The sequence below is a fragment of the Scyliorhinus torazame genome, chromosome 29 (genome assembly GCF_047496885.1).
Source record: "Scyliorhinus torazame isolate Kashiwa2021f chromosome 29, sScyTor2.1, whole genome shotgun sequence".
Taxonomy (NCBI): Eukaryota; Metazoa; Chordata; class Chondrichthyes; order Carcharhiniformes; family Scyliorhinidae; genus Scyliorhinus; species Scyliorhinus torazame.
The window spans coordinates 40,721,545-40,747,216 of NC_092735.1; the positions used below are offsets into that span (position 1 = coordinate 40,721,545).

Sequence of the window (25,672 nt, forward strand, 5' to 3'; positions counted from 1 at the left end):
ACTGTCAGAGGGTCAATACTGAGGGAGTGACTCACTGCCAGAGGGTCAGTACTGAGGAGCGCCGCACTGTCAGAGAGTCAGTACTGAGGGAGTGCCGCACTGTCAGAGAGTCAGTACTGAGAGAGTGCTGCACTGGCAGAGGGTCAGTACTGAGGGAGTGCCGCACTGTCAGAGGGTCAGTACTGAGGGAGTGCTGCACTGTCAGAGGGTCAGTACTGAGAGAGTGCCGCACGGTCAGAGGGTCAGTACTGAGGGAGCGCTGCACTGTCAGAGGGTCAATACTGAGGGAGTGCCGCACCGTCAGAGGGTCAGTACTGAGGGAGAGCCGCACTGTCAGAGAGTCAGTACTGAGGGAGTGCCGCACTTTCAGAGGGTCAATACTGAGGGAGTGCTGCACTGTCAGAGGGTCAGTACTGAGGGAGTGCCGCACTGTCAGAGGGTCAGTACTGAGGGAGTGCCGCACTGTCAGAGGGTCAGTACTGAGGGAGTGCTGCACTGTCAGAGGGTCAGTGCTGAGGGAGTGCCGCACTGTAAGAGGGTCAGTACTGAGGGAGTGCCGCACTGTCAGAGAGTCAGTACTGAGGGAGTGCTGCACCGTCAGAGGGTCAGTACTGAGGGAGTGCCGCACTGCCAGAGGATCAGTACTGAGGAGTGCCGCACTGTCAGAGAGTCAGTACTGAGGGAGTGCCGCACTGTCAGAGAGTCAGTACTGAGAGAGTGCTGCACTGGCAGAGGGTCAGTACTGAGGGAGTGCCGCACTGTCAGAGAGTCAGTACTGAGGGAGTGCTGCACTGTCAGAGGGTCAGTACTGAGAGAGTGCCGCACGGTCAGAGGGTCAGTACTGAGGGAGCGCTGCACTGTCAGAGGGTCAATACTGAGGGAGTGCCGCACTGCCAGAGGGTCAGTACTGAGGAGTGCCGCACTGTCAGACAGTCAGTACTGAGGGAGTGCCGCACTGTCAGAGAGTCAGTACTGAGAGAGTGCTGCACTGGCAGAGGGTCAGTACTGAGGGAGTGCCGGACTGTCAGAGAGTCAGTACTGAGGGAGTGCTGCACTGTCAGAGGGTCAGTACTGAGAGAGTGCCGCACGGTCAGAGGGTCAGTACTGAGGGAGCGCTGCACTGTCAGAGGGTCAATACTGAGGGAGTGCCGCACCGTCAGAGGGTCAGTACTGAGGGAGAGCCGCACTGTCAGAGAGTCAGTACTGAGGGAGTGCCGCACTGTCAGAGGTTCAATACTGAGGGAGTGCCGCACTGTCAGAGGGTCAGTACTGAGGGAGTGCCGCACTGTCAGAGGGTCAGTACTGAGGGAGTGCCGCACTGTCAGAGGGTCAGTACTGCGGGAGTGCTGCACTGTCAGAGAGTCAGTGCTGAGGGAGTGCCGCACTGTCAGAGGGTCAGTACTGAGGGAGTGCTGCACTGTCAGAGGGTCAGTACTGAGGAAGTGCCGCACTGTCAGAGGGTCAGTACTGAGGGAGTGCCGCACTGTCAGAGGGTCAGTACTGAGGGAGTGCTGCACTGTCAGAGAGTCAGTACTGAGGGAGTGCCGCACTTCAGAGGGTCAGTACTGATGGAGTCCTGCACTGTCAGAGGGTCAGTACTGAGGGAGTGCCGCAATGTCAGAGGGTCAGTACTGAGGGAGTGCTGCACTGTCAGAGGGTCAGTACTGAGGGAGTGCCGCACTGTCAGAGGGTCAATACTGAGGGAGTGCCGCACCGTCAGAGGGTCAGTACTGAGGGAGAGCCGCACTGTCAGAGAGTCAGTACTGAGGGAGTGCCGCACTGTCAGAGGTTCAATACTGAGGGAGTGCCGCACTGTCAGAGGGTCAGTACTGAGGGAGTGCCGCACTGTCAGAGGGTCAGTACTGAGGGAGTGCCGCACTGTCAGAGGGTCAGTACTGCGGGAGTGCTGCACTGTAAGAGAGTCAGTGCTGAGGGAGTGCCGCACTGTCAGAGGGTCAGTACTGAGGGAGTGCTGCACTGTCAGAGGGTCAGTACTGAGGAAGTGCCGCACTGTCAGAGGGTCAGTACTGAGGGAGTGCCGCACTGTCAGAGGGTCAGTACTGAGGGAGTGCTGCACTGTCAGAGAGTCAGTACTGAGGGAGTGCCGCACTTCAGAGGGTCAGTACTGATGGAGTCCTGCACTGTCAGAGGGTCAGTACTGAGGGAGTGCCGCAATGTCAGAGGGTCAGTACTGAGGGAGTGCTGCACTGTCAGAGGGTCAGTACTGAGGGAGTGCCGCACTGTCAGAGGGTCAGTACTGAGGGAGTGCTGCACTGTCAGAGGGTAAGTAATGAGGGAGCGCTACACGGTCAGAGGGTCAGTACTGAGGGAGCGTTGCACTGTCAGAGGGTCAGTACTGAAGAAGTGCCGCACTGTCAGAGGGTCAGTACTGAGGGAGTGCTGCACTGTCAGAGGGTCAGTACAGAGGGAGTGCCGCACTGTCAGAGGGTCAGTACTGAGGGAGTGCCGCACTGTCAGAGGGTCAGTACTGAGGGAGTGCTGCACTGTCAGAGAGTCAGTACTGAGGGAGCGCCGCACTTCAGAGGGTCAGTACTGAGGGAGTGCTGCACTGTCAGAGGGTCAGTACTGAGGGAGTGCCGCACTGTCAGAGGGTCAGTGCTGAGGGAGTGCTGCACTGTCAGAGGGTCAGTACTGAGGGAGTGCCGCAATGTCAGAGGGTCAGTACTGAGGGAGTGCTGCACTGTCAGAGGGTCAGTACTGAGGGAGTGCCGCACTTCAGAGGGTCAGTACTGATGGAGTCCTGCACTGTCAGAGGGTCAGTACTGAGGGAGTGCCGCAATGTCAGAGGGTCAGTACTGAGGGAGTGCTGCACTGTCAGAGGGTCAGTACTGAGGGAGTGCCGCACTGTCAGAGGGTCAGTACTGAGGGAGTGCTGCACTGTCAGAGGGTAAGTAATGAGGGAGCGCTACACGGTCAGAGGGTCAGTACTGAGGGAGCGTTGCACTGTCAGAGGGTCAGTACTGAAGAAGTGCCGCACTGTCAGAGGGTCAGTACTGAGGGAGTGCTGCACTGTCAGAGGGTCAGTACAGAGGAATGCCGCACTGTCAGAGGGTCAGTACTGAGGGAGTGCCGCACTTCAGAGGGTCAGTACTGAGGGAGTGCTGCACTGTCAGAGGGTCAGTACTGAGGGAGTGCCGCACTGTCAGAGGGTCAGTGCTGAGGGAGTGCCGCACTGTCAGAGGGTCAGTGCTGAGGGAGTGCTGCACTGTCAGAGGGTCAGTACTGAGGGAGTGCCGCAATGTCAGAGGGTCAGTACTGAGGGAGTGCTGCACTGTCAGAGGGTCAGTACTGAGGGAGTGCCGCAATGTCAGAGGGTCTGTACTGAGGGAGCGCCGCACTTCAGAGGGTCAGTACTGAGGGAGTGCTGCACTGTCAGAGAGTCAGTACTGAGGGAGTGCCGCACTGTCAGAGGGTCAGTACTGAGGGAGTGCTGCACTGTCAGAGGGTCAGTACTGAGGGAGTGCCGCACTGTCAGAGGGTCAGTACTGAGGGAGTGCTGTACTGTCAGAGGGTCAGTAATGAGGGAGCGCTGCACGGTCAGAGGGTCAGTACTGAGGGAGCGCTGCACTGTCAGAGGGTCAGTACTGAGGGAGTGCTGCACTGTCAGAGGGTCAGTACTGAGGGAGTGCCGCACTGTCAGAGGGTCAGTACTGAGGGAGTGCTGCACTGTCAGAGGGTCAGTACTGAGGGAGTGCTGCACTGTCAGAGGGTCAGTACTGAGGGAGTGCCGCACTGTCAGAGGGTCAGTACTGAGGGAGTGCTGCGCTGTCAGAGGGTCAGTACTGAGGGAGTGCTGCGCTGTAAGAGGGTCAGTACTGCGGGAGTGCTGCACTGTCAGAGGGTCAGGACTGTGGGAGTGCTGCACTATCAGGGGGCAGTACTGAGGGAGTGCCGCATTGTCTGAGGGTCAGAACTGAGAGAGTGCTGCACTGTCAGAGGGTCAGTACTGAGGGAGCGCGGCATTGTCAGAGGGTCAGTACTGAGGGAGTACCGCACTGTCAGAGGGTCAGTACTGAGGGAGTGCTGCACTGTCAGAGGGTCAGGACTGAGAGAGTGCAGCACTGTCAGAGGATTAGTACTGAGGGAGTGCTACGCTGTTAAGAGGGTCAGTACTGAGGGAGTGCTGCAGTGTCAGAGGGTCAGTACTGAGGGAGTGCTGCACTGTCAGAGGGTTAGTACTGAGGGAGTGCGGCACTGACAGAGAGTCAGTCCTGAGGGAGTGCTGCACTGTCAGAGGGTCAGTACTGACTGAGTACTGCACTGTCAGAGGGTCAGTACTGAGGGAGCGCCGCACTGTCTGAGGGTCAGTACTGAGGGAGTGCTGCACTGTCAAAGGGTCAGTACTGAGGGAGTGCCGCACTGTCTGAGGGTCAGTACTGAGGAAGTACTGTACTCTCAGAGGGTCAGTACTGAGGGAGCGCGGCACTGTCAGAGGGTCAGTACTGACGGAGTGCTGCACTGTAAGAGGGTCAGTACTGAGGGAGTGCTGCAGTGTCAGAGGGGGAGTACTGAGGGAGCGTGCACTGCCAGAGGGTCACAACTGAGGCAGTCTGCATTGTCAGAGGGTCAGTGCTGCGGGAGTGCTGCACTGTCAGAGGGTCAGTATTGAGGGAGTGCTGCACTGTCAGAGGGTCAGTACTGAGGGAGTGCTGCACTGTCTGAGGGTCAGTACTGAGGGAGTGCTGTACTCTCAGAGGGTCTGTACTGAGGGAGTGCTGCATTGTCAGAGTGTCAGTACTGAGGGAGTGCTGCACTGTCAGAGGGTCAGTACTGAGGGAGTGCTGCACTGTCAGAGGGTCAGTACTGAAGGAGCGCCGCGCTGTCGGAGGGTCAGTACTGAGGGAGTGCCGCACTGTCAGAGGGTCAGTACTGAGGGAGTGCCGCACTGTCAGAGGGTCAGGACTGAGGGAGCGCCGCACTTTCAGAGAGTCAATACTGAGGGAGTGCTGCACTGTCAGAGGGTCAGTACTGAGGGAGTGCTGCACTGTCAGAGGGTTAGTACTGAGGGAGTGCGGCACTGACAGAGAGTCAGTCCTGAGGGAGTGCTGCACTGTCAGAGGGTCAGTACTGACTGAGTACTGCACTGTCAAGAGGGTCTGTACTGAGGGAGCGCCGCACTGTCTGAGGGTCAGTACTGAGGGAGTGCTGCACTGTCAAAGGGTCAGTACTGAGGGAGTGCCGCACTGTCTGAGGGTCAGTACTGAGGGAGTACTGTACTCTCAGAGGGTCAGTACTGAGGGAGCGCGGCACTGTCAGAGGGTCAGTACTGACGGAGTGCTGCACCGTAAGAGGGTCAGTACTGAGGGAGTGCTGCAGTGTCAGAGGGGGAGTACTGAGGGAGCGTGCACTGCCAGAGGGTCACAACTGAGGCAGTCTGCATTGTCAGAGGGTCAGTACTGAGGGAGTGCTGCACTGTCAGAGGGTCAGTAGTGCAGGAGTGCTGCACTGTCAGAGGTTCAGTACTGAGGGAGAGCTGCAATGTCAGAGGGTTAGTACTGACTAAGTACTGCACTGTCAGAGCGTCAGTACTGAGGGAGTGCTGCAGCGTCAGAGGGTCAGTACTGAGAGAGCGCTGCACTGTCAAAGGGTCAGTACAGAGGGAGAGCTGCACTGTCAGAGGGTCAGTACTGAGGAGTACCGCACTGTCAGAGAGCCAGTACTGAGGGAGTGCCGCACTGTCAGAGGGTCAGTACTGAGGAGTACCGCACTGTCAGAGAGCCAGTACTGAGGGAGTGCCGCACTGTAGGAGGGTCAGTACTGACGGAGTGCCGCACTGTAGGAGGGTCAGTAGTGAGGGAGTGCCGCACTGTCAGAGGGTCAGTACTGAGGGAGTGCTGCACTGTCAGAGGGTCAGTACTGAGGGAGTGCTGCACTGTCAGAGGGTCAGTACTGAGGGAGTGCTGCACTGTCAGAGGGTCAGTACTGAGGGAGTGCCGCACTGTCAGAGGGTCAGTACTGAGGGAGTGCCGCACTGTCAGAGGGTCAGTACTGAGGGAGTGCTGCACTGTCAGAGAGTCAGTACTGAGGGAGTGCTGCACTTCAGAGGGTCAGTACTGAGGGAGTGCTGCACTGTCAGAGGGTCAGTACTGAGGGAGCGCCGCACTGTCTGAGCGTCAGTACTGAGGGAGTGCTGCACTGTCAGAGGGTCAGTACTGAGGGAGTGCTGCACTGTCATAGGGTCAGTACTGAGGGAGTGCTGCACTGTCAGAGGGTCAGTACTGACGGAGTGCTGCACTATAAGAGGGTCAGCATTGAGGGAGTGCTGCACTGTCAGAGGGTCAGTACTGAGGGAGTGCTGCACTGTCAGAGGGTCAGTACTGAGGGAGTGCTGCAGTGTGAGAGGGTCAGTACTGAGGGAGCGCGCACTGTCAGAGGGTCACAACTGAGGCAGTCTGCATTGTCAGAGGGTCAGTACTGAGGGAGTGCTGCACTGTCAGAGGGTCAGTAGTGCGGGAGTGCTGCACTGTCAGAGCGTCAGTACTGAGGGAGTGCTGCAGCGTCAGAGGGTCAGTACTGAGAGAGCGCTGCACTGTCAAAGGGTAAGTACTGAGGGAGAGCTGCACTGTCAGAGGGTGAGTACTGAGGAAGTGCTGCACCGTCAGAGGGTCAGTACTGAGGGAGTGCCGCACTGTCAGAGGGTCAGTACTGAGGAGTGCCTCACTGTCAGAGAGTCAGTACTGAGGGAGTGCCGCACTGTCAGAGGGTCAGTACTGACGGAGTGCCGCACTGTCAGAGGGTCAGTACTGAGGGAGTGCCGCACTGTCAGAGGGTCAGTACTGAGGGAGTGCTGCACTGTCAGAGAGTCAGTACTGAGGGAGTGCCGCACTGTCAGAGGGTCAGTGCTGAGGGAGTGCTGCACAGTCAGAGGGTCAGTATTGAGAGAGTGCCGCACTGTCAGAGGGTCAGTACTGAGGGAGTGCCGCACTGTCAGAGGGTCAGTACTGAGGGAGCGCCGCACTGTCTGAGGGTCAGCACTGAGGGAGTGCTGCACTGTCAGAGGGTCAGTACTGAGGGAGTGCCGCACTGTCTGAGGGTCAGTACTGAGGGAGTACTGTACTCTCAGAGGGTCAGTACTGAGGGAGCGCGGCACTGTCAGAGGGTCAGTACTGACGGAGTGCTGCACTGTAAGAGGGTCAGTACTGAGGGAGTGCTGCAGTGTCAGAGGGGGAGTACTGAGGGAGCGTGCACTGTCAGAGGGTCACCACTGAGGCAGTCTGCATTGTCAGAGGGTCAGTACTGAGGGAGTGCTGCACTGTCAGAGGGTCAGTAGTGCGGGAGTGCTGCACTGTCAGAGGGTCAGTACTGAGGGAGTGCTGCACTGTCAGAGGGTCAGTACTGAGGGAGTCCTGCACTGTCAGAGGGTTAGTACTGAGAGAGCGCTGCACTGTCAATGGGTCAGTACTGAGGGAGAGATGCACTGTCAGAGGGTCAGTACTGAGGAAGTGCTGCACTAACAGAGGGTCAGAACTGAGAGAGTGCTGCACTGTCAGAGGATTAGTACTGAGGGAGTGCGGCACTGTCAGAGGGTCAGTACTGATGGAGTGCCGCACTGTCTGAGAGTCAGAACTGAGGGAGTGCCGCACTGTCAGAGGGTCAGTACTGACGGAGTGCCGCACTGTCAGAGGGTCAGTACTGAGGGAGTGCCGCACTGTCAGAGGGTCAGTACTGAGGGAGTGCTGCACTGTCAGAGAGTCAGTACTGAGGGAGTGCCGCACTGTCAGAGGGTCAGTACTGAGGGAGTGCTGCACAGTCAGAGGGTCAGTATTGAGAGAGTGCCGCACTGTCAGAGGGTCAGTACTGAGGGAGTGCTGCACTGTCAGAGGGTCAGTACTGAGGGAGTGCTGCACTGTCAGAGGGTCAGTACTGAGGGAGTGCCGCACTGTCAGAGGGTCAGTACTGAGGGAGAGCCGCCCTGTCTGAGGGTCAGCACTGAGGGAGTGCTGCACTGTCAGAGTGTCAGTACTGAGGGAGTGCCGCACTGTCTGAGGGTCAGTACTGAGGGAGTACTGTACTCTCAGAGGGTCAGTACTGAGGGAGCGCGGCACTGTCAGAGGGTCAGTACTGACGGAGTGCTGCACTGTAAGAGGGTCAGTACTGAGGGAGTGCTGCAGTGTCAGAGGGGGAGTACTGAGGGAGCGTGCACTGTCAGATGGTCACAACTGAGGCAGTCTGCATTGCCAGAGGGTCAGTACTGAGGGAGTGCTGCACTGTCAGAGGGTCAGTACTGCGGGAGTGCTGCACAGTCAGAGGGTTGGGACTGAGGGAGTGCTGCACTGTCAGAGGGTCAGAACTGAGGGAGTGCTGCACTGTCAGAGGGTCAGAACTGAGGGAGTGCTGCACTGTCAGAGGATTAGTACTGAGGGAGTGCGGCACTGTCAGAGGGTCAGTACTGAGGGAACGCTGCACTGTCAGAGGGTCAGTACTGAGGGAGTGCTGTACTGTCAGAGGGTCAGTACTGAGGGAGTGCTGCAGTGTCAGAGGGTCAGTACTGAGGGAGTGCTGCACTGTCAGAGGGTCACAACTGAGGCAGTCTGCATTGTCAGAGGGTCAGTACTGAGTGAGTGCTGCAGTGTCAGAGGGGCAGTACTGAGGGAGCATGCACTGTCAGAGGGTCACCACTGAGGCAGTCTGCATTGTCAGAGGGTCAGTACTGAGGGAGTGCTGCACTGTCAGAGGGTCAGTAGTGCGGGAGTGCTGCAGTGTCAGAGGGTCAGTATTGAGGGCGTGCTGCACTGTCAGAGGGTCAGTACTGAGGGAGTGCGGCACTGACAGAGAGTCAGTACTGACTGAGTACTGCATTGACAGAGGGTCAGTACTGAGGCAGCGCCGCGATGTCGGAGGGTCAGTTCTGAGGGAGTGCTGCACTGTCAGAGGTTCAGTACTGACTGAGTACTGCACTTTCAGAGGGTCAGTACTGAGGGAGTGCTGCACTGCCAGAGGGTTAGTACTGACTGAGTACTGCACTGTCAGAGCGTCAGTACTGAGGGAGTGCTGCAGCGTCAGAGGGTCAGTACTGAGAGAGCGCTGCACTGTCAAAGGGTCAGTACTGAGGGAGAGCTGCACTGTCAGAGGGTCAGTACTGAGGAAGTGCTGCACTAACAGAGGGTCAGTACTGAGGGAATGCTGCACTGTCAGAGGGTCAGTACTGAGGGAGTGCCGCACTGTCAAAGGGTCAGTACTGAGGGAGTGCCGCACTGTCAGAGGGTCAGTACTGAGGGAGTGCTGCACTGTCAGAGAGTCAGTACTGAGGGAGTGCCGCACTGTCAGAGGGTCCGTACTGAGGGAGTGCTGCACTGTCAGAGGGTCAGTACTGAAGAAGTGCCGCACTGTCAGAGGGTCAGTACTGAGGGAGTGCCGCACTGTCAGAGGGTCAGTACTGAGGGAGTGCCGCACTGTCAGAGGTTCAGTACTGAGGGAGTGCCGCACTGTCAGAGGGTCAGGACTGAGGGAGCGCCGCACTTTCAGAGAGTCAATACTGAGGGAGTGCTGCACTGTCAGAGGGTCAGTACTGAGGGAGTGCTGCACTGTCAGAGGGTTAGTACTGAGGGAGTGCGGCACTGACAGAGAGTCAGTCCTGAGGGAGTGCTGCACTGTCAGAGGGTCAGTACTGACTGAGTACTGCACTGTCAGAGGGTCTGTACTGAGGGAGCGCCGCACTGTCTGAGGGTCAGTACTGAGGGAGTGCTGCACTGTCAAAGGGTCAGTACTGAGGGAGTGCCGCACTGTCTGTGGGTCAGTACTGAGGGAGTACTGTACTCTCAGAGGGTCAGTACTGAGGGAACGCGGCACTGTCAGAAGGTCAGTACTGAGGGAGTGCTGCAGTGTCAGAGGGGGAGTACTGAGGGAGCGTGCACTGCCAGAGGGTCACAACTGAGGCAGTCTGCATTGTCAGAGGGTCAGTACTGAGGGAGTGCTGCACTGTCAGAGGGTCAGTAGTGCAGGAGTGCTGCACTGTCAGAGGTTCAGTACTGAGGGAGAGCTGCAATGTCAGAGGGTTAGTACTGAGGGAGTGCTGCAGCGTCAGAGGGTCAGTACTGAGAGAGCGCTGCACTGTCAAAGGGTCAGTACAGAGGGAGAGCTGCACTGTCAGAGGGTCAGTACTGAGGAGTACCGCACTGTCAGAGAGCCAGTACTGAAGGAGTGCCGCACTGTCAGAGGGTCAGTACTGAGGAGTACCGCGCTGTCAGAGAGCCAGTACTGAGGGAGTGCCGCACTGTAGGAGGGTCAGTACTGACGGAGTGCCGCACTGTAGGAGGGTCAGTAGTGAGGGAGTGCCGCACTGTCAGAGGGTCAGTACTGAGGGAGTGCTGCACTGTCAGAGGGTCAGTACTGAGGGAGTGCTGCACTGTCAGAGGGTCAGTACTGAGGGAGTGCTGCACTGTCAGATGGTCAGTACTGAGGGAGTGCCGCACTGTCAGAGGGTCAGTACTGAGGGAGTGCCGCACTGTCAGAGGGTCAGTACTGAGGGAGTGCTGCACTGTCAGAGAGTCAGTACTGAGGGAGTGCTGCACTTCAGAGGGTCAGTACTGAGGGAGTGCTGCACTGTCAGAGGGTCAGTACTGAGGGAGCGCCGCACTGTCTGAGCGTCAGTACTGAGGGAGTGCTGCACTGTCAGAGGGTCAGTACTGAGGGAGTGCTGCACTGTCATAGGGTCAGTACTGAGGGAGTGCTGCACTGTCAGAGGGTCAGTACTGACGGAGTGCTGCACTATAAGAGGGTCAGCATTGAGGGAGTGCTGCACTGTCAGAGGGTCAGTACTGAGGGAGTGCTGCACTGTCAGAGGGTCAGTACTGAGGGAGTGCTGCAGTGTCAGAGGGTCAGTACTGAGGGAGCGCGCACTGTCAGAGGGTCACAACTGAGGCAGTCTGCATTGTCAGAGGTTCAGTACTGAGGGAGTGCTGCACTGTCAGAGGGTCAGTAGTGCGGGAGTGCTGCACTGTCAGAGCGTCAGTACTGAGGGAGTGCTGCAGCGTCAGAGGGTCAGTACTGAGAGAGCGCTGCACTGTCAAAGGGTCAGTACTGAGGGAGAGCTGCACTGTCAGAGGGTGAGTACTGAGGAAGTGCTGCACCGTCAGACTGTCAGTACTGAGGGAGTGCCGCACTGTCAGAGGGTCAGTACTGAGGAGTGCCTCACTGTCAGAGAGTCAGTACTGAGGGAGTGCCGCACTGTCAGAGGGTCAGTACTGACGGAGTGCCGCACTATCAGAGGGTCAGTACTGAGGGAGTGCCGCACTGTCAGAGGGTCAGTACTGAGGGAGTGCTGCACTTTCAGAGAGTCAGTACTGAGGGAGCATGCACTGTCAGAGGGTCACCACTGAGGCAGTCTGCATTGTCAGAGGGTCAGTACTGAGGGAGTGCTGCACTGTCAGAGGGTCACCACTGAGGCAGTCTGCATTGTCAGAGGGTCAGTACTGAGGGAGTGCTGCACTGTCAGAGGGTCAGTCGTGCGGGAGTGCTGCAGTGTCAGAGGGTCAGTATTGAGGGCGTGCTGCACTGTCAGAGGGTCAGTACTGAGGGAGTGCGGCACTGACAGAGAGTCAGTACTGACTGAGTACTGCATTGACAGAGGGTCAGTACTGAGGGAGTGCTGCACTGTCAGAGGGTCAGTACTGACTGAGTACTGCACTGTCAGAGGGTCAGTACTGAGGGAGTGCTGCACTGCCAGAGGGTTAGTACTGACTAAGTACTGCACTGTCAGAGCGTCAGTACTGAGGGAGTGCTGCAGCGTCAGAGGGTCAGTACTGAGAGAGCGCTGCACTGTCAAAGGGTCAGTACTGAGGGAGAGCTGCACTGTCAGAGGGTCAGTACTGAGGAAGTGCTGCACTAACAGAGGGTCAGTACTGAGGGAATGCTGCACTGTCAGAGGGTCAGTACTGAGGGAGTGCCGCACTGTCAAAGAGTCAGTACTGAGGGAGTGCCGCACTGTCAGAGGGTCAGTACTGAGGGAGTGCTGCACTGTCAGAGAGTCAGTACTGAGGGAGTGCCGCACTGTCAGAGGGTCTGTACTGAGGGAGTGCTGCACTGTCAGAGGGTCAGTACTGAAGAAGTGCCGCACTGTCAGAGGGTCAGTACTGAGGGAGTGCCGCACTGTCAGAGGGTCAGTACTGAGGGAGTGCCGCACTGTCAGAGGGTCAGTACTGAGGGAGTGCCGCACTGTCAGAGGGTCAGGACTGAGGGAGCGCCGCACTTTCAGAGAGTCAATACTGAGGGAGTGCTGCACTGTCAGAGGGTCAGTACTGAGGGAGTGCTGCACTGTCAGAGGGTTAGTACTGAGGGAGTGCGGCACTGACAGAGAGTCAGTCCTGAGGGAGTGCTGCACTGTCAGAGGGTCAGTACTGACTGAGTACTGCACTGTCAGAGGGTCTGTACTGAGGGAGCGCCGCACTGTCTGAGGGTCAGTACTGAGGGAGTGCTGCACTGTCAAAGGGTCAGTACTGAGGGAGTGCCGCACTGTCTGAGGGTCAGTACTGAGGGAGTACTGTACTCTCAGAGGGTCAGTACTGAGGGAGCGCGGCACTGTCAGAAGGTCAGTACTGACGGAGTGCTGCACTGTAAGAGGGTCAGTACTGAGGGAGTGCTGCAGTGTCAGAGGGGGAGTACTGAGGGAGCGTGCACTGCCAGAGGGTCACAACTGAGGCAGTCTGCATTGTCAGAGGGTCAGTACTGAGGGAGTGCTGCACTGTCAGAGGGTCAGTAGTGCAGGAGTGCTGCACTGTCAGAGGTTCAGTACTGAGGGAGAGCTGCAATGTCAGAGGGTTAGTACCGAGGGAGTGCTGCAGCGTCAGAGGGTCAGTACTGAGAGAGCGCTGCACTGTCAAAGGGTCAGTACAGAGGGAGAGCTGCACTGTCAGAGGGTCAGTACTGAGGAGTACCGCACTGTCAGAGAGCCAGTACTGAGGGAGTGCCGCACTGTCAGAGGGTCAGTACTGAGGAGTACCGCACTGTCAGAGAGCCAGTACTGAGGGAGTGCCGCACTGTAGGAGGGTCAGTACTGACGGAGTGCCGCACTGTAGGAGGGTCAGTAGTGAGGGAGTGCTGCACTGTCAGAGGGTCAGTACTGAGGGAGTGCTGCACTGTCAGAGGGTCAGTACTGAGGGAGTGCCGCACTGTCAGAGGGTCAGTACTGAGGGAGTGCCGCACTGTCAGAGGGTCAGTACTGAGGGAGTGCTGCACTGTCAGAGAGTCAGTACTGAGGGAGTGCTGCACTTCAGAGGGTCAGTACTGAGGGAGTGCTGCACTGTCAGAGGGTCAGTACTGAGGGAGCGCCGCACTGTCTGAGCGTCAGTACTGAGGGAGTGCTGCACTGTCAGAGGGTCAGTACTGAGGGAGTGCTGCACTGTCAGAGGGTCAGTACTGAGTGAGTGCTGCAGTGTCAGAGGGGCAGTACTGAGGGAGCATGCACTGTCAGAGGGTCACCACTGAGGCAGTCTGCATTGTCAGAGGGTCAGTACTGAGGGAGTGCTGCACTGTCAGAGGGTCAGTAGTGCGGGAGTGCTGCAGTGTCAGAGGGTCAGTATTGAGGGCGTGCTGCACTGTCAGAGGGTCAGTACTGTGGGAGTGCGGCACTGACAGAGAGTCAGTACTGACTGAGTACTGCATTGACAGAGGGTCAGTACTGAGGCAGCGCCGCGATGTCGGAGGGTCAGTTCTGAGGGAGTGCTGCACTGTCAGAGGGTCAGTACTGAGGGAGTGCTGCACTGTCAGAGGGTCAGTACTGACTGAGTACTGCACTGTCAGAGGGTCAGTACTGAGGGAGTGCTGCACTGCCAGAGGGTTAGTACTGACTGAGTACTGCACTGTCAGAGCGTCAGTACTGAGGGAGTGCTGCAGCGTCAGAGGGTCAGTACTGAGAGAGCGCTGCACTGTCAAAGGGTCAGTACTGAGGGAGAGCTGCACTGTCAGAGGGTCAGTACTGAGGAAGTGCTGCACTAACAGAGGGTCAGTACTGAGGGAATGCTGCACTGTCAGAGGGTCAGTACTGAGGGAGTGCCGCACTGTCAAAGGGTCAGTACTGAGGGAGTGCCGCACTGTCAGAGGGTCAGTACTGAGGGAGTGCTGCACTGTCAGAGGGTCAGTACTGAGGGAGTGCTGCACTGTCAGAGGGTCAGTACTGGGGGAGTGCTGCACTGTCAGAGAGTCAGTACTGAGGGAATGCCGCACTGTCAGAGGGTCTGTACTGAGGGAGTGCTGCACTGTCAGAGGGTCAGTACTGAAGAAGTGCCGCACTGTCAGAGGGTCAGTACTGAGGGAGTGCCGCACTGTCAGAGGGTCAGTACTGAGGGAGTGCCGCACTGTCAGAGGGTCAGTACTGAGGGAGTGCCGCACTGTCAGAGGGTCAGGACTGAGGGAGCGCCGCACTTTCAGAGAGTCAATACTGAGGGAGTGCTGCACTGTCAGAGGGTCAGTACTGAGGGAGTGCTGCACTGTCAGAGGGTTAGTACTGAGGGAGTGCGGCACTGACAGAGAGTCAGTCCTGAGGGAGTGCTGCACTGTCAGAGGGTCAGTACTGACTGAGTACTGCACTGTCAGAGGGTCTGTACTGAGGGAGCGCCGCACTGTCTGAGGGTCAGTACTGAGGGAGTGCTGCACTGTCAAAGGGTCAGTACTGAGGGAGTGCTGCACTGTCTGAGGGTCAGTACTGAGGGAGTACTGTACTCTCAGAGGGTCAGTACTGAGGGAGCGCGGCACTGTCAGAAGGTCAGTACTGACGGAGTGCTGCACTGTAAGAGGGTCAGTACTGAGGGAGTGCTGCAGTGTCAGAGGGGGAGTACTGAGGGAGCGTGCACTGCCAGAGGGTCACAACTGAGGCAGTCTGCATTGTCAGAGGGTCAGTACTGAGGGAGTGCTGCACTGTCAGAGGGTCAGTAGTGCAGGAGTGCTGCACTGTCAGAGGTTCAGTACTGAGGGAGAGCTGCAATGTCAGAGGGTTAGTACCGAGGGAGTGCTGCAGCGTCAGAGGGTCAGTACTGAGAGAGCGCTGCACTGTCAAAGGGTCAGTACAGAGGGAGAGCTGCACTGTCAGAGGGTCAGTACTGAGGAGTACCGCACTGTCAGAGAGCCAGTACTGAGGGAGTGCCGCACTGTCAGAGGGTCAGTACTGAGGAGTACCGCACTGTAAGAGAGCCAGTACTGAGGGAGTGCCGCACTGTAGGAGGGTCAGTACTGACGGAGTGCCGCACTGTAGGAGGGTCAGTAGTGAGGGAGTGCTGCACTGTCAGAGGGTCAGTACTGAGGGAGTGCTGCACTGTCAGAGGGTCAGTACTGAGGGAGTGCCGCACTGTCAGAGGGTCAGTACTGAGGGAGTGCCGCACTGTCAGAGGGTCAGTACTGAGGGAGTGCTGCACTGTCAGAGAGTCAGTACTGAGGGAGTGCTGCACTTCAGAGGGTCAGTACTGAGGGAGTGCTGCACTGTCAGAGGGTCAGTACTGAGGGAGCGCCGCACTGTCTGAGCGTCAGTACTGAGGGAGTGCTGCACTGTCAGAGGGTCAGTACTGAGGGAGTGCTGCACTGTCATAGGGTCAGTACTGAGGGAGTGCTGCACTGTCAGAGGGTCAGTACTGACGGAGTGCTGCACTATAAGAGGGTCAGCATTGAGGGAGTGCTGCACTGTCAGAGGGTCAGTACTGAGGGAGTGCTGCACTGTCAGAGGGTCAGTACTGAGGGAGTGCTGCAGTGTCAGAGGGTCAGTACTGAGGGAGCGCGCACTGTCAGAGGGTCACAACTGAGGCAGTCTGCATTGTCAGAGGGTCAGTACTGAGGGAGTGCTGCACTGTCAGAGGGTCAGTAGTGCGGGAGTGCTGCACTGTCAGAGCGTCAGTACTGAGGGAGTGCTGCAGCGTCAGAGGGTCAGTACTGAGAGAGCGCTGCACTGTCAAAGGGTCAGTACTGAGGGAGAGCTGCACTGTCAGAGGGTGAGTACTGAGGAAGTGCTGCACCGTCAGAGGGTCAGTACTGAGGGAGTGCCGCACTGTCAGAGGGTCAGTACTGAGGAGTGCCTCACTGTCAGAGAGTCAGTACTGAGGGAGTGCCGCACTGTCAGAGGGTCAGTACTGACGGAGTGCCGCACTATCAGAGGGTCAGTACTGAGGGAGTGCCGCACTGTCAGAGGGTCAGTACTGAGGGAGTGCTGCACTGTCAGAGAGTCAGTACTGAGGGAGTGCCGCACTGTCAGAGGGTCAGTACTGAGGGAGTGCTGCACAGTCAGAGGGTCAGTATTGAGAGAGTGCCGCACTGTCAGAGGGTCAGTACTGAGGGAGTGCTGCACTGTCAGAGGGTCAGTACTGAGGGAGTGCTGCACTGTCAGAGGGTCAGTACTGAGGGAGTGCCGCACTGTCAGAGGGTCAGTACTGAGGGAGCGCCGCACTGTCTGAGGGTCAGCACTGAGGGAGTGCTGCACTGTCAGAGGGTCAGTATTGAGGGAGTGCCACACTGTCTGAGGGTCAGTACTGAGGGAGTACTGTACTCTCAGAGGGTCAGTACTGAGGGAGCGCGGCACTGTCAGAGGGTCAGTACTGACGGAGTGCTGCACTGTAAGAGGGTCAGTACTGAGGGAGTGCTGCAGTGTCAGAGGGGGAGTACTGAGGGAGCGTGCACTGTCAGAGGGTCACAACTGAGGCAGTCTGCATTGTCAGAGGGTCAGTACTGAGGGAACGCCGCATTGTCAGAGGGTCAGTACTGAGTGAGTGCTGCACTGTCAGAGGGTCAGTACTGAGGGAGCGCGGCACTGTCAGAGGGTCAGTACTGACGGAGTGCTGCACTGTAAGAGGGTCAGTACTGAGGGAGTGCTGCAGTGTCAGAGGGGCAGTACTGAGGGAGCATGCACTGTCAGAGGGTCACCACTGAGGCAGTCTGCATTGTCAGAGGGTCAGTACTGAGGGAGTGCTGCACTGTCAGAGGGTCAGTAGTGCGGGAGTGCTGCACTGTCAGAGGGTCAGTACTGAGGGAGTGCTGCACTGTCAGAGGGTCAGTACTGAGGGAGTGCTGCACTGTCAGAGGGTTAGTACTGAGAGAGCGCTGCACTGTCAATCGGTCAGTACTGAGGGAGAGATGCACTGTCAGAGGGTCAGTACTGAGGAAGTGCTGCACTAACAGAGGGTCAGAACTGAGAGAGTGCTGCACTGTCAGAGGATTAGTACTGAGGGAGTGCGGCACTGTCAGAGGGTCAGTACTGATGGAGTGCCGCACTGTCTGAGAGTCAGAACTGAGGGAGTGCCGCACTGTCAGAGGGTCAGTACTGCCGAAGTGCCGCACTGTCAGAGGGTCAGTACTGAGGGAGTGCCGCACTGTCAGAGGGTCAGTACTGAGGGAGTGCTGCACTGTCAGAGAGTCAGTACTGAGGGAGTGCCGCACTGTCAGAGGGTCAGTACTGAGGGAGTGCTGCACAGTCAGAGGGTCAGTATTGAGAGAGTGCCGCACTGTCAGAGGGTCAGTACTGAGGGAGTGCTGCACTGTCAGAGGGTCAGTACTGAGGGAGTGCTGCACTGTCAGAGGGTCAGTACTGAGGGAGTGCCGCACTGTCAGAGGGTCAGTACTGAGGGAGAGCCGCCCTGTCTGAGGGTCAGCACTGAGGGAGTGCTGCACTGTCAGAGTGTCAGTACTGAGGGAGTGCCGCACTGTCAGAGTGTCAGTACTGAGGGAGCGTGCACTGTCAGAGGGTCACAACTGAGGCAGTCTGCATTGCCAGAGGGTCAGTACTGAGGGAGTGCTGCACTGTCAGAGGGTCAGTACTGCGGGAGTGCTGCACAGTCAGAGGGTTGGGACTGAGGGAGTGCTGCACTGTCAGAGGGTCAGAACTGAGGGAGTGCTGCACTGTCAGAGGGTCAGAACTGAGGGAGTGCTGCACTGTCAGAGGATTAGTACTGAGGGAGTGCGGCACTGTCAGAGGGTCAGTACTCAGGGAGTGCTGCAGTGTCAGAGGGTCAGTACTGAGGGAACGCTGCACTGTCAGAGGGTCACAACTGAGGCAGTCTGCATTGTCAGAGGGTCAGTACTGAGTGAGTGCTGCAGTGTCAGAGGGGCAGTACTGAGGGAGCATGCACTGTCAGAGGGTCACCACTGAGGCAGTCTGCATTGTCAGAGGGTTAGTACTGAGAGAGCGCTGCACTGTCAATGGGTCAGTACTGAGGGAGAGATGCACTGTCAGAGGGTCAGTACTGAGGAAGTGCTGCACTAACAGAGGGTCAGTACTGAGGGAGTGCCGCACTGTCTGAGGGTCAGAACTGAGAGAGTGCTGCACTGTCAGAGGATTAGTACTGAGGGAGTGCGGCACTGTCAGAGGGTCAGTACTGAGGGAGTGCTGCAGTGTCAGAGGGTCAGTACTGATGGAGTGCCGCACTGTCTGAGGTTCAGTACTGAGGGAGTGCCGCACTGTCAGAGGGTGAGTACTGAGGGAGTGCCGCACTGTCAGAGGGTCAGTACTGAGGGAGTGCTGCACTGTCAGAGAGTCAGTCCTGAGCGAGTGCCGCACTGTCAGAGGGTCAGTACTGAGGGAGTGCTGCACTGTCAGAGGGTCAGTACTGAAGAAGTGCCGCACTGTCAGAGGGTCAGTACTGATTGAGTACTGCACTGTCAGAGGGTCAGTACTGAGGCAGTACTGTACTCTCAGAGGGTCAGTACTGAGGGAGCGCGGCACTGTCAGAGGGTCAGTACTGAGGGAGTGCCGCACTTCAGAGGGTCAGTACTGAGGGAGTGCTGCACTGTCAGAGGGTCAGTACTGAGGGAGTGCTGCACTGTCAGAGGGTCAGTACTGAGGGAGTGCCGCACTGTCAGAGGGTCAGTACTGAGGGAGCGCCGCACTGTCAGAGGGGCAATACTGAGGGAGTGCTGTACTGTCAGAGGGTCAGTACTGAGGGAGTGCTGCACTGTCAGAGGGTTAGTACTGAGGGAGTGCCGCACTGTCAGAGGGTCAGTACTGAGGGAGCGCCGCACTGTCAGAGGGGCAATACTGAGGGAGTGCTGCACTGTCAGAGGGTCAGTACTGAGGGAGTGCCGCACTGTCAGAGGGTCAGTACTGAGGGAGTGCTGCACTGTCAGAGGATTAATACTGAGGGAGTGCGGCACTGTCAGAGGGTCGGTACTGAGGGAGTGCTGCAGTGTCAGAGGGTCAGTACTGAGGGAGTGCTGCACTGTCAGAGGGTCACAACTGAGGCAGTCTGCATTGTCAGAGGGTCAGTACTGAGGGAGTGCTGCACTGTCAGAGGGTCAGTACTGCGGGAGTGCTGCACAGTCAGAGGGTTGGTACTGAGGGAGTGCTGCACTGTAAGAGGGTCAGTACTGAGGGAGTGCTGCACTGTCAGAGGGTCAGAACTGAGAGTGCTGCACTGTCAGAGGATTAGTACTGAGGGAGTGTGGCACTGTCAGAGGGTCAGTACTGAAGGAGTGCTGCACTGTCAGAGGGTCAGTACTGACTGAGTACTGCACTGTCAGAGGGTCAGTACTGAGGGAGTACTGTACTCTCAGAGGGTCAGTACTGAGGGAGTGCCGCACTGTCAGAGGGTCAGTACTGACGAGTGCTGCACTATAAGAGGGTCACTACTGAGGGAGTGTTGCAGTGTCAGAGGGTCAGTACTGAGGGAGTGTGCACTGTCAGAGGGTCACAACTGAGGCAGTCTGCATTGTCAGAGGGTCATTACTGAGGTAGTGCTGCACTGTCAGAGGGTCAGTAGTGCGGGAGTGCTGCACTGTCAGAGGGTCAGTACTGAGCGATTGCTGCACTGTCAGAGGGTTAGTACTGACTGAGTACTGCACTGTCAGAGGGTCATTACTGAGCGAGTGCTGCACTGTCAGAGGGTCAGTACTGAGGGAGTGCTGCACTGTCAGAGGGTCAGAACTGAGGGAGAGCCGCACTGTCAGAGGGTCAGTACTGAGGGAGTGCCGCACTGTCAGAGAGTCAGTACTGAGGGAGTGCTGCACTGTCAGAGGGTCAGTACCGAGGGAGTGCCGCACTGTCAGAGGGTCAGTACTGAGGGAGTGCTGTATTGTCGGATGGGTTGTATTAATTTGAGGCTGTCTTACCTTTTGGGTGAACAGAGAACAGCCAACTACCCCATTTTCTTCATTTTTAAAATAAATTTTGAGTGCCCAATTATTTCCTCCCCCCCAATTAAGGGGCAATTTAGCGTGCCAATCCACCTACCCAGCACATCTTTGGGTTGTGGGGGTGAAACCCACGCAAACACGGGGAGAATGTGCAAACTCCACACGGACAGTGACCCAGAGCCGGGATCGAACCTGGATCTTCGGCGCCGTGAGGCTGCAGTGCTAACCACTGTGCTGCCGTGACCCCCCCGTGAGGCTGCAGTGCTAACCACTGTGCTACCGTGACGCCCCCGTGAGGCTGCAGTGCTAACCGCTGTGCTGCCGTGACGCCCCCGTGAGGCTGCAGTGCTAACCGCTGTGCTGCCATGACACCCCAGTGAGGCTGCTGTGCTAACCGTTGTGCTGCCGTGACGCCCCCGTGAGGCTGCAGTGCCAACCGCTGTGCTGCCGTGACCCCCCGTGAGGCTGCTGTGCTAACCGCTGTGCTGCCGTGACGCCCCCGTGAGGCTGCTGTGCTAACCGCTGTGCTGCCATGACGCCCCCGTGAGGCTGCAGTGCTAACCGCTGTGCTGCCGTGACGCCCCCGTGAGGCTGCAGTGCTAACCGCTGTGCTGCCGTGACGCCCCCGTGAGGCTGCTGTGCTAACCGCTGTGCTGCCGTGACGCCCCCGTGAGGCTGCAGTGCTAACCACTGTGCTGCCGTGACGCCCCCGTGAGGCTGCTGTGCTAACCGCTGTGCTGCCGTGACGCCCCCGTGAGGCTGCTGTGCTAACCGCTATGCTGCCGTGACGCCCCCGTGAGGCTGCTGTGCTAACCGCTGTGCTGCCGTGACGCCCCCGTGAGGCTGCTGTGCTAACCGCTATGCTGCCGTGACGCCCCCGTGAGGCTGCTGTGCTAACCGCTATGCTGCCGTGACGCCCCTCGCTCAAATTTAATGAATGACAGGGAATCTGCTGCCTTTGCTGTCAGCCCCAATGATAAATGGATCTACAGAACAATACTTGCTCCGGTGTTGAGACACCCTCAGCTGGGATCAATCCAGGTAATAATGCTGCAGGAAGGAATATCCACGGCACAAATCATTAATTACCATTGGAATCGCACAGAAAGTTCTGAACACTCACCCAACCCCCATGTTCCCGAATCCAGCGCAAAATGTTCTCCTGGAAATATTCCATGGTCCAGCTGATTATGGTTTGGATCAGATCTGGAATCTTTTGGCACATGGCCTAGAAATAATTAGACATTGTTCATTAGATACACAACTTGAAGGGATATTTCAGGTAACTACAATTTGGCCCTCCTACAGCGATATCCTGCTGCAAACAGACTCTCGAGTGAAGCAAAGGGACACTTAATAATTTTATTATTGTCACAAGTAGGCTTAACACTGCAATGAAGTTACTGTGAAAAGCCCCTAGTCGCCACACTCCGGCGCCTGTTCGGGTACACGGAGGGAGAATTCAGAATGTCCAATTCATCTGACAAGCACGTCTTTCGGGACTTGTGGGAGGAAACCGGAGCACCCGGAGGAAACCCACGCACACACGGGGAGAACGTGCTGACTCCGCGCAGACAGTGACCCAGCGGGGGATCGAACCTGGGACCCTGGTGCTGTGAAGCAACAGTGCTAACCACTGTGCGGCCGTGCCACCCGCGGGGGGGGTGGACGGCATGGCGGCGCAGTGGTTAGCACTGCTGCCTCATGGCGTCGAGGGCCCGGGTTCGGCCCCGACCCTGGGTCACTGTCTGTGTGCAGTTCGCACATTCCCCGTGTCTGCGTGGGTTTCACCCCACAACCCAAAGATGTGCAGGGTAGGTTGATTGGCCACGCTAAATTGCCCCTTATTTGGATTTTTTTTTTAAATTTAAAAAAAAACAAGACACTTGGGTAAATGCACAGTTTGGGATTTGAACGAGAAGCTTAACAGAAATTGAGAGGCTAGAAATCTGCAACGTTCGCTTTCAGACTTTTAGCATTGAAAAGGTGCGCAGTTTGCTGTGAGCCATGGGGACCGCAGGGTTGTCTGTGACGGAGGTGGAAATCAGTCTGAGTGACAGAGCTTCCCACCCTGGGTTTGCCAACCCTCCAGATTGCACTGGCGTCTGTTAGAGACCTGCCAGTAAAACCAGTGGGCCAGTCAAAATAACTGTCGTTGTATTTTAGTTGAACATTTTATTCAATTTGGAAATAGAGTGGGATGAAAAGAGCCTGTTTGACCGATACGCGATTGGATCATTCTAGACCCTCCAGCTTTCTGACTGCAGAGGAGGTGGAACTGGGCGAGGATCAGCTGATCAATAACAAAACTGTGGGCTGACTGGAGGTCATGTGATAAAACTTCCCGGATTCTGCGACTTTAAATTGCTCAGGTATTAATCACTAGTTAACTGGCACACCCACTAACTGGAGTATCAATTTAGCCTCCAAAAGGTTGATTGTATCGCGGTCACGATCCAACCAACACAGTTGTTCAATTTTTTAAAAGTCACTACAAAAAAGATGAATCAGCTGTTCTGGAACAGAGCTTAAAAGTTCCCTGCTGGTCACGAGCATCATAGTTCACTGTTTCAGCCTAGCAGCCCAGTGGAAACCAGGGCTGGACTCAACTGAGTGAGACACAGCGGGAAAACGGAGGTGTCAAAATTATTTCCCTCAAATCTCAATGTGCTGAACAAAATATAACTGCAGACTGCACAGTACGGAGGATAACTGCAGACTGCACAGTACGAAGTACAACTGCAGACTGCACAGTACGAAGTGTAACGGCAGACTGCACAGTACGAAGTATAACTGCAGACTGCACAGTACGAAGTATAACTGCAGACTGCACAGTACGAAGTGTAACTGCAGACTGCACAGTACGAAGTATAACTGCAGACTGCACAGTACGAAGTATAACTGCAGACTGTACAGTACGAAGTGTAACGGCAGACTGCACAGTACGAAGTATAACTGCAGACTGTACAGTACGAAGTATAACTGCAGACTGCACAGTACGAAGTGTAACTGCAGACTGCACAGTACGAAGTGTAACGGCAGACTGCACAGTACGAAGTATAACTGCAGACTGCACAGTACGAAGTATAACTGCAGACTGTACAGTACGGAGTATAACTGCAGACTGCACAGTACGGAGTATAACTGCAGACTGCACAGTACGGAGAATAACTGCAGACTGCACAGTACGAAGTATAACTGCAGACTGCACAGTACGAAGTATAACTGCAGACTGCACAGTACGAAGTATAACTGCAGACTGCACAGTACGGAGTATAACTGCAGACTGCACAGTACGAAGTATAACTGCAGACTGCACAGTACGAAGTATAACTGCAGACTGCACAGTACGAAGTATAACTGCAGACTGCACAGTACGAAGTATAACTGCAGACTGCACAGTACGGAGTATAACTGCAGACTGCACAGTACGGAGTATAACTGCAGACTGTACAGTACGGAGTATAACTGCAGACTGCACAGTACAAAGTATAACTGCAGACTCCACAGTACGGAGTATAACTGCAGACTGCACAGTACGAAGTATAACTGCAGACTGCACAGTACGGAGTATAACTGCAGACTGTACAGTACGAAGTATAACTGCAGACTGCACAGTACGGAGTATAACTGCAGACTGCACAGTATGAAGTAGAACTGCAGACTGTACAGTACGAAGTATAACTGCAGACTGCACAGTACGGAGGATAACTGCAGACTGCACAGTATGAAGTAGAACTGCAGACTGTACAGTACGAAGTATAACTGCAGACTGCACAGTACGAAGTATAACTGCAGACTGTACAGTACGGAGTATAACTGCAGACTGCACAGTACGAAGTAGAACTGCAGACTGTACAGTACGAAGTATAACTGCAGACTGTACAGTACGGAGTATAACTGCAGACTGCACAGTACGAAGTATAACTGCAGACTGTACAGTACGGAGTATAACTGCAGACTGCACAGTACGAAGTATAACTGCAGACTGCACAGTACGAAGTATAACTGCAGACTCCACAGTACGGAGTATACCTGCAGACTGCACAGTACGGAGTATAACAGCAGACTGTACAGTACGAAGTATAACTGCAGACTGTACAGTACGAAGTATATCTGCAGACTCCACAGTACGGAGTATAACTGCAGACTGTACAGTACGAAGTATAACTGCAGACTGCACAGTACGGAGGATACTGTACAGTACGAAGTATAACTGCAGACTGTACAGTACGGAGTATAACTGCAGACTGCACAGTACGAAGTATAACTGCAGACTGTACAGTACGGAGTATAACTGCAGACTGCACAGTACGGAGCATAACTCCAGACTGCACAGTACGAAGTATAACTGCAGACTGTACAGTACGAAGTATAACTGCAGACTACACAGTACGAAGTAGAACTGCAGATTGTACAGTACGAAGTATAACTGCAGACTGGACAGTACGGAGTATAACTGCAGACTGCACAGTACGAAGTATAACTGCAGACTGCACAGTACGAAGTATAACTGCAGACTGCACAGTACGAAGTATAACTGCAGACTGCACAGTACGGAGTATAACTCAGACTGCACAGTACGAAGTATAACTGCAGACTCCACAGTACGGAGCATAACTGCAGACTGTACAGTACGAAGTATAACTGCAGACTGCACAGTACGGAGGATAACTGCAGACTGCACAGTACGAAGTATAACTGCAGACTGTACAGTACGGAGTATAACTGCAGACTGCACAGTACGAAGTAGAACTGCAGACTGTACAGTACGAAGTATAACTGCAGACTGCACAGTACGGAGTATAACTGCAGACTGCACAGTACGAAGTATAACTCCAGACTGCACAGTACGAAGTATAACTGCAGACTGTACAGTACGAAGTATAACTGCAGACTGTACATTACGGAGTATAACTGCAGACTGCACAGTACGAAGTATAACTGCAGACTGTACAGTACGGAGTATAACTGCAGACTGCACAGTACGAAGTATAACTGCAGACTGCACAGTACGAAGTATAACTGCAGACTGCACAGTACGAAGTATAACTGCAGACTGTACAGTACGAAGTATAACGGCAGACTGCACAGTATGAAGTATAACTGCAGACTGCACAGTACGAAGTATAACTGCAGACTGCACAGTACGAAGTATAACTGCAGACTGCACAGTATGGAGTATAACTGCAGACTGCACAGTACGAAGTATAACTGCAGACTGCACAGTACGAAGTATAACTGCAGACTGCACAGTACGAAGTATAACTGCAGACTGCACAGTACGAAGTATAACTGCAGACTGCACAGTACGGAGTATAACTGCAGACTGCACAGTACGAAGTATAACTGCAGACTCCACAGTACGGAGTATAACTGCAGACTGCACAGTATGAAGTAGAACTGCAGACTGTACAGTACGAAGTATAACTGCAGACTGCACAGTACGGAGGATAACTGCAGACTGCACAGTATGAAGTAGAACTGCAGACTGTACAGTACGAAGTATAACTGCAGACTGTACAGTACGGAGTATAACTGCAGACTGCACAGTACGAAGTATAACTGCAGACTGTACAGTACGGAGTATAACTGCAGACTGCACAGTACGAAG

At 55.6% G+C, this 25,672-nt stretch overlaps 1 protein-coding gene across 1 annotated transcript in view; it reads right to left on the reverse strand.

The window, feature by feature from the left end:
- The window catches only part of LOC140404103 (apoptosis regulator BAX-like), an 86,091-nt gene that overhangs the window by 2,814 nt on the left and 57,605 nt on the right, over positions 1-25,672 (reverse strand). Inside the window, exon 5 of the mRNA XM_072492516.1 lies at positions 21,182-21,286. Within this exon, the coding sequence (XP_072348617.1) occupies positions 21,182-21,286 (105 nt within the window). The remainder of the gene's footprint in view (positions 1-21,181; positions 21,287-25,672) is intronic.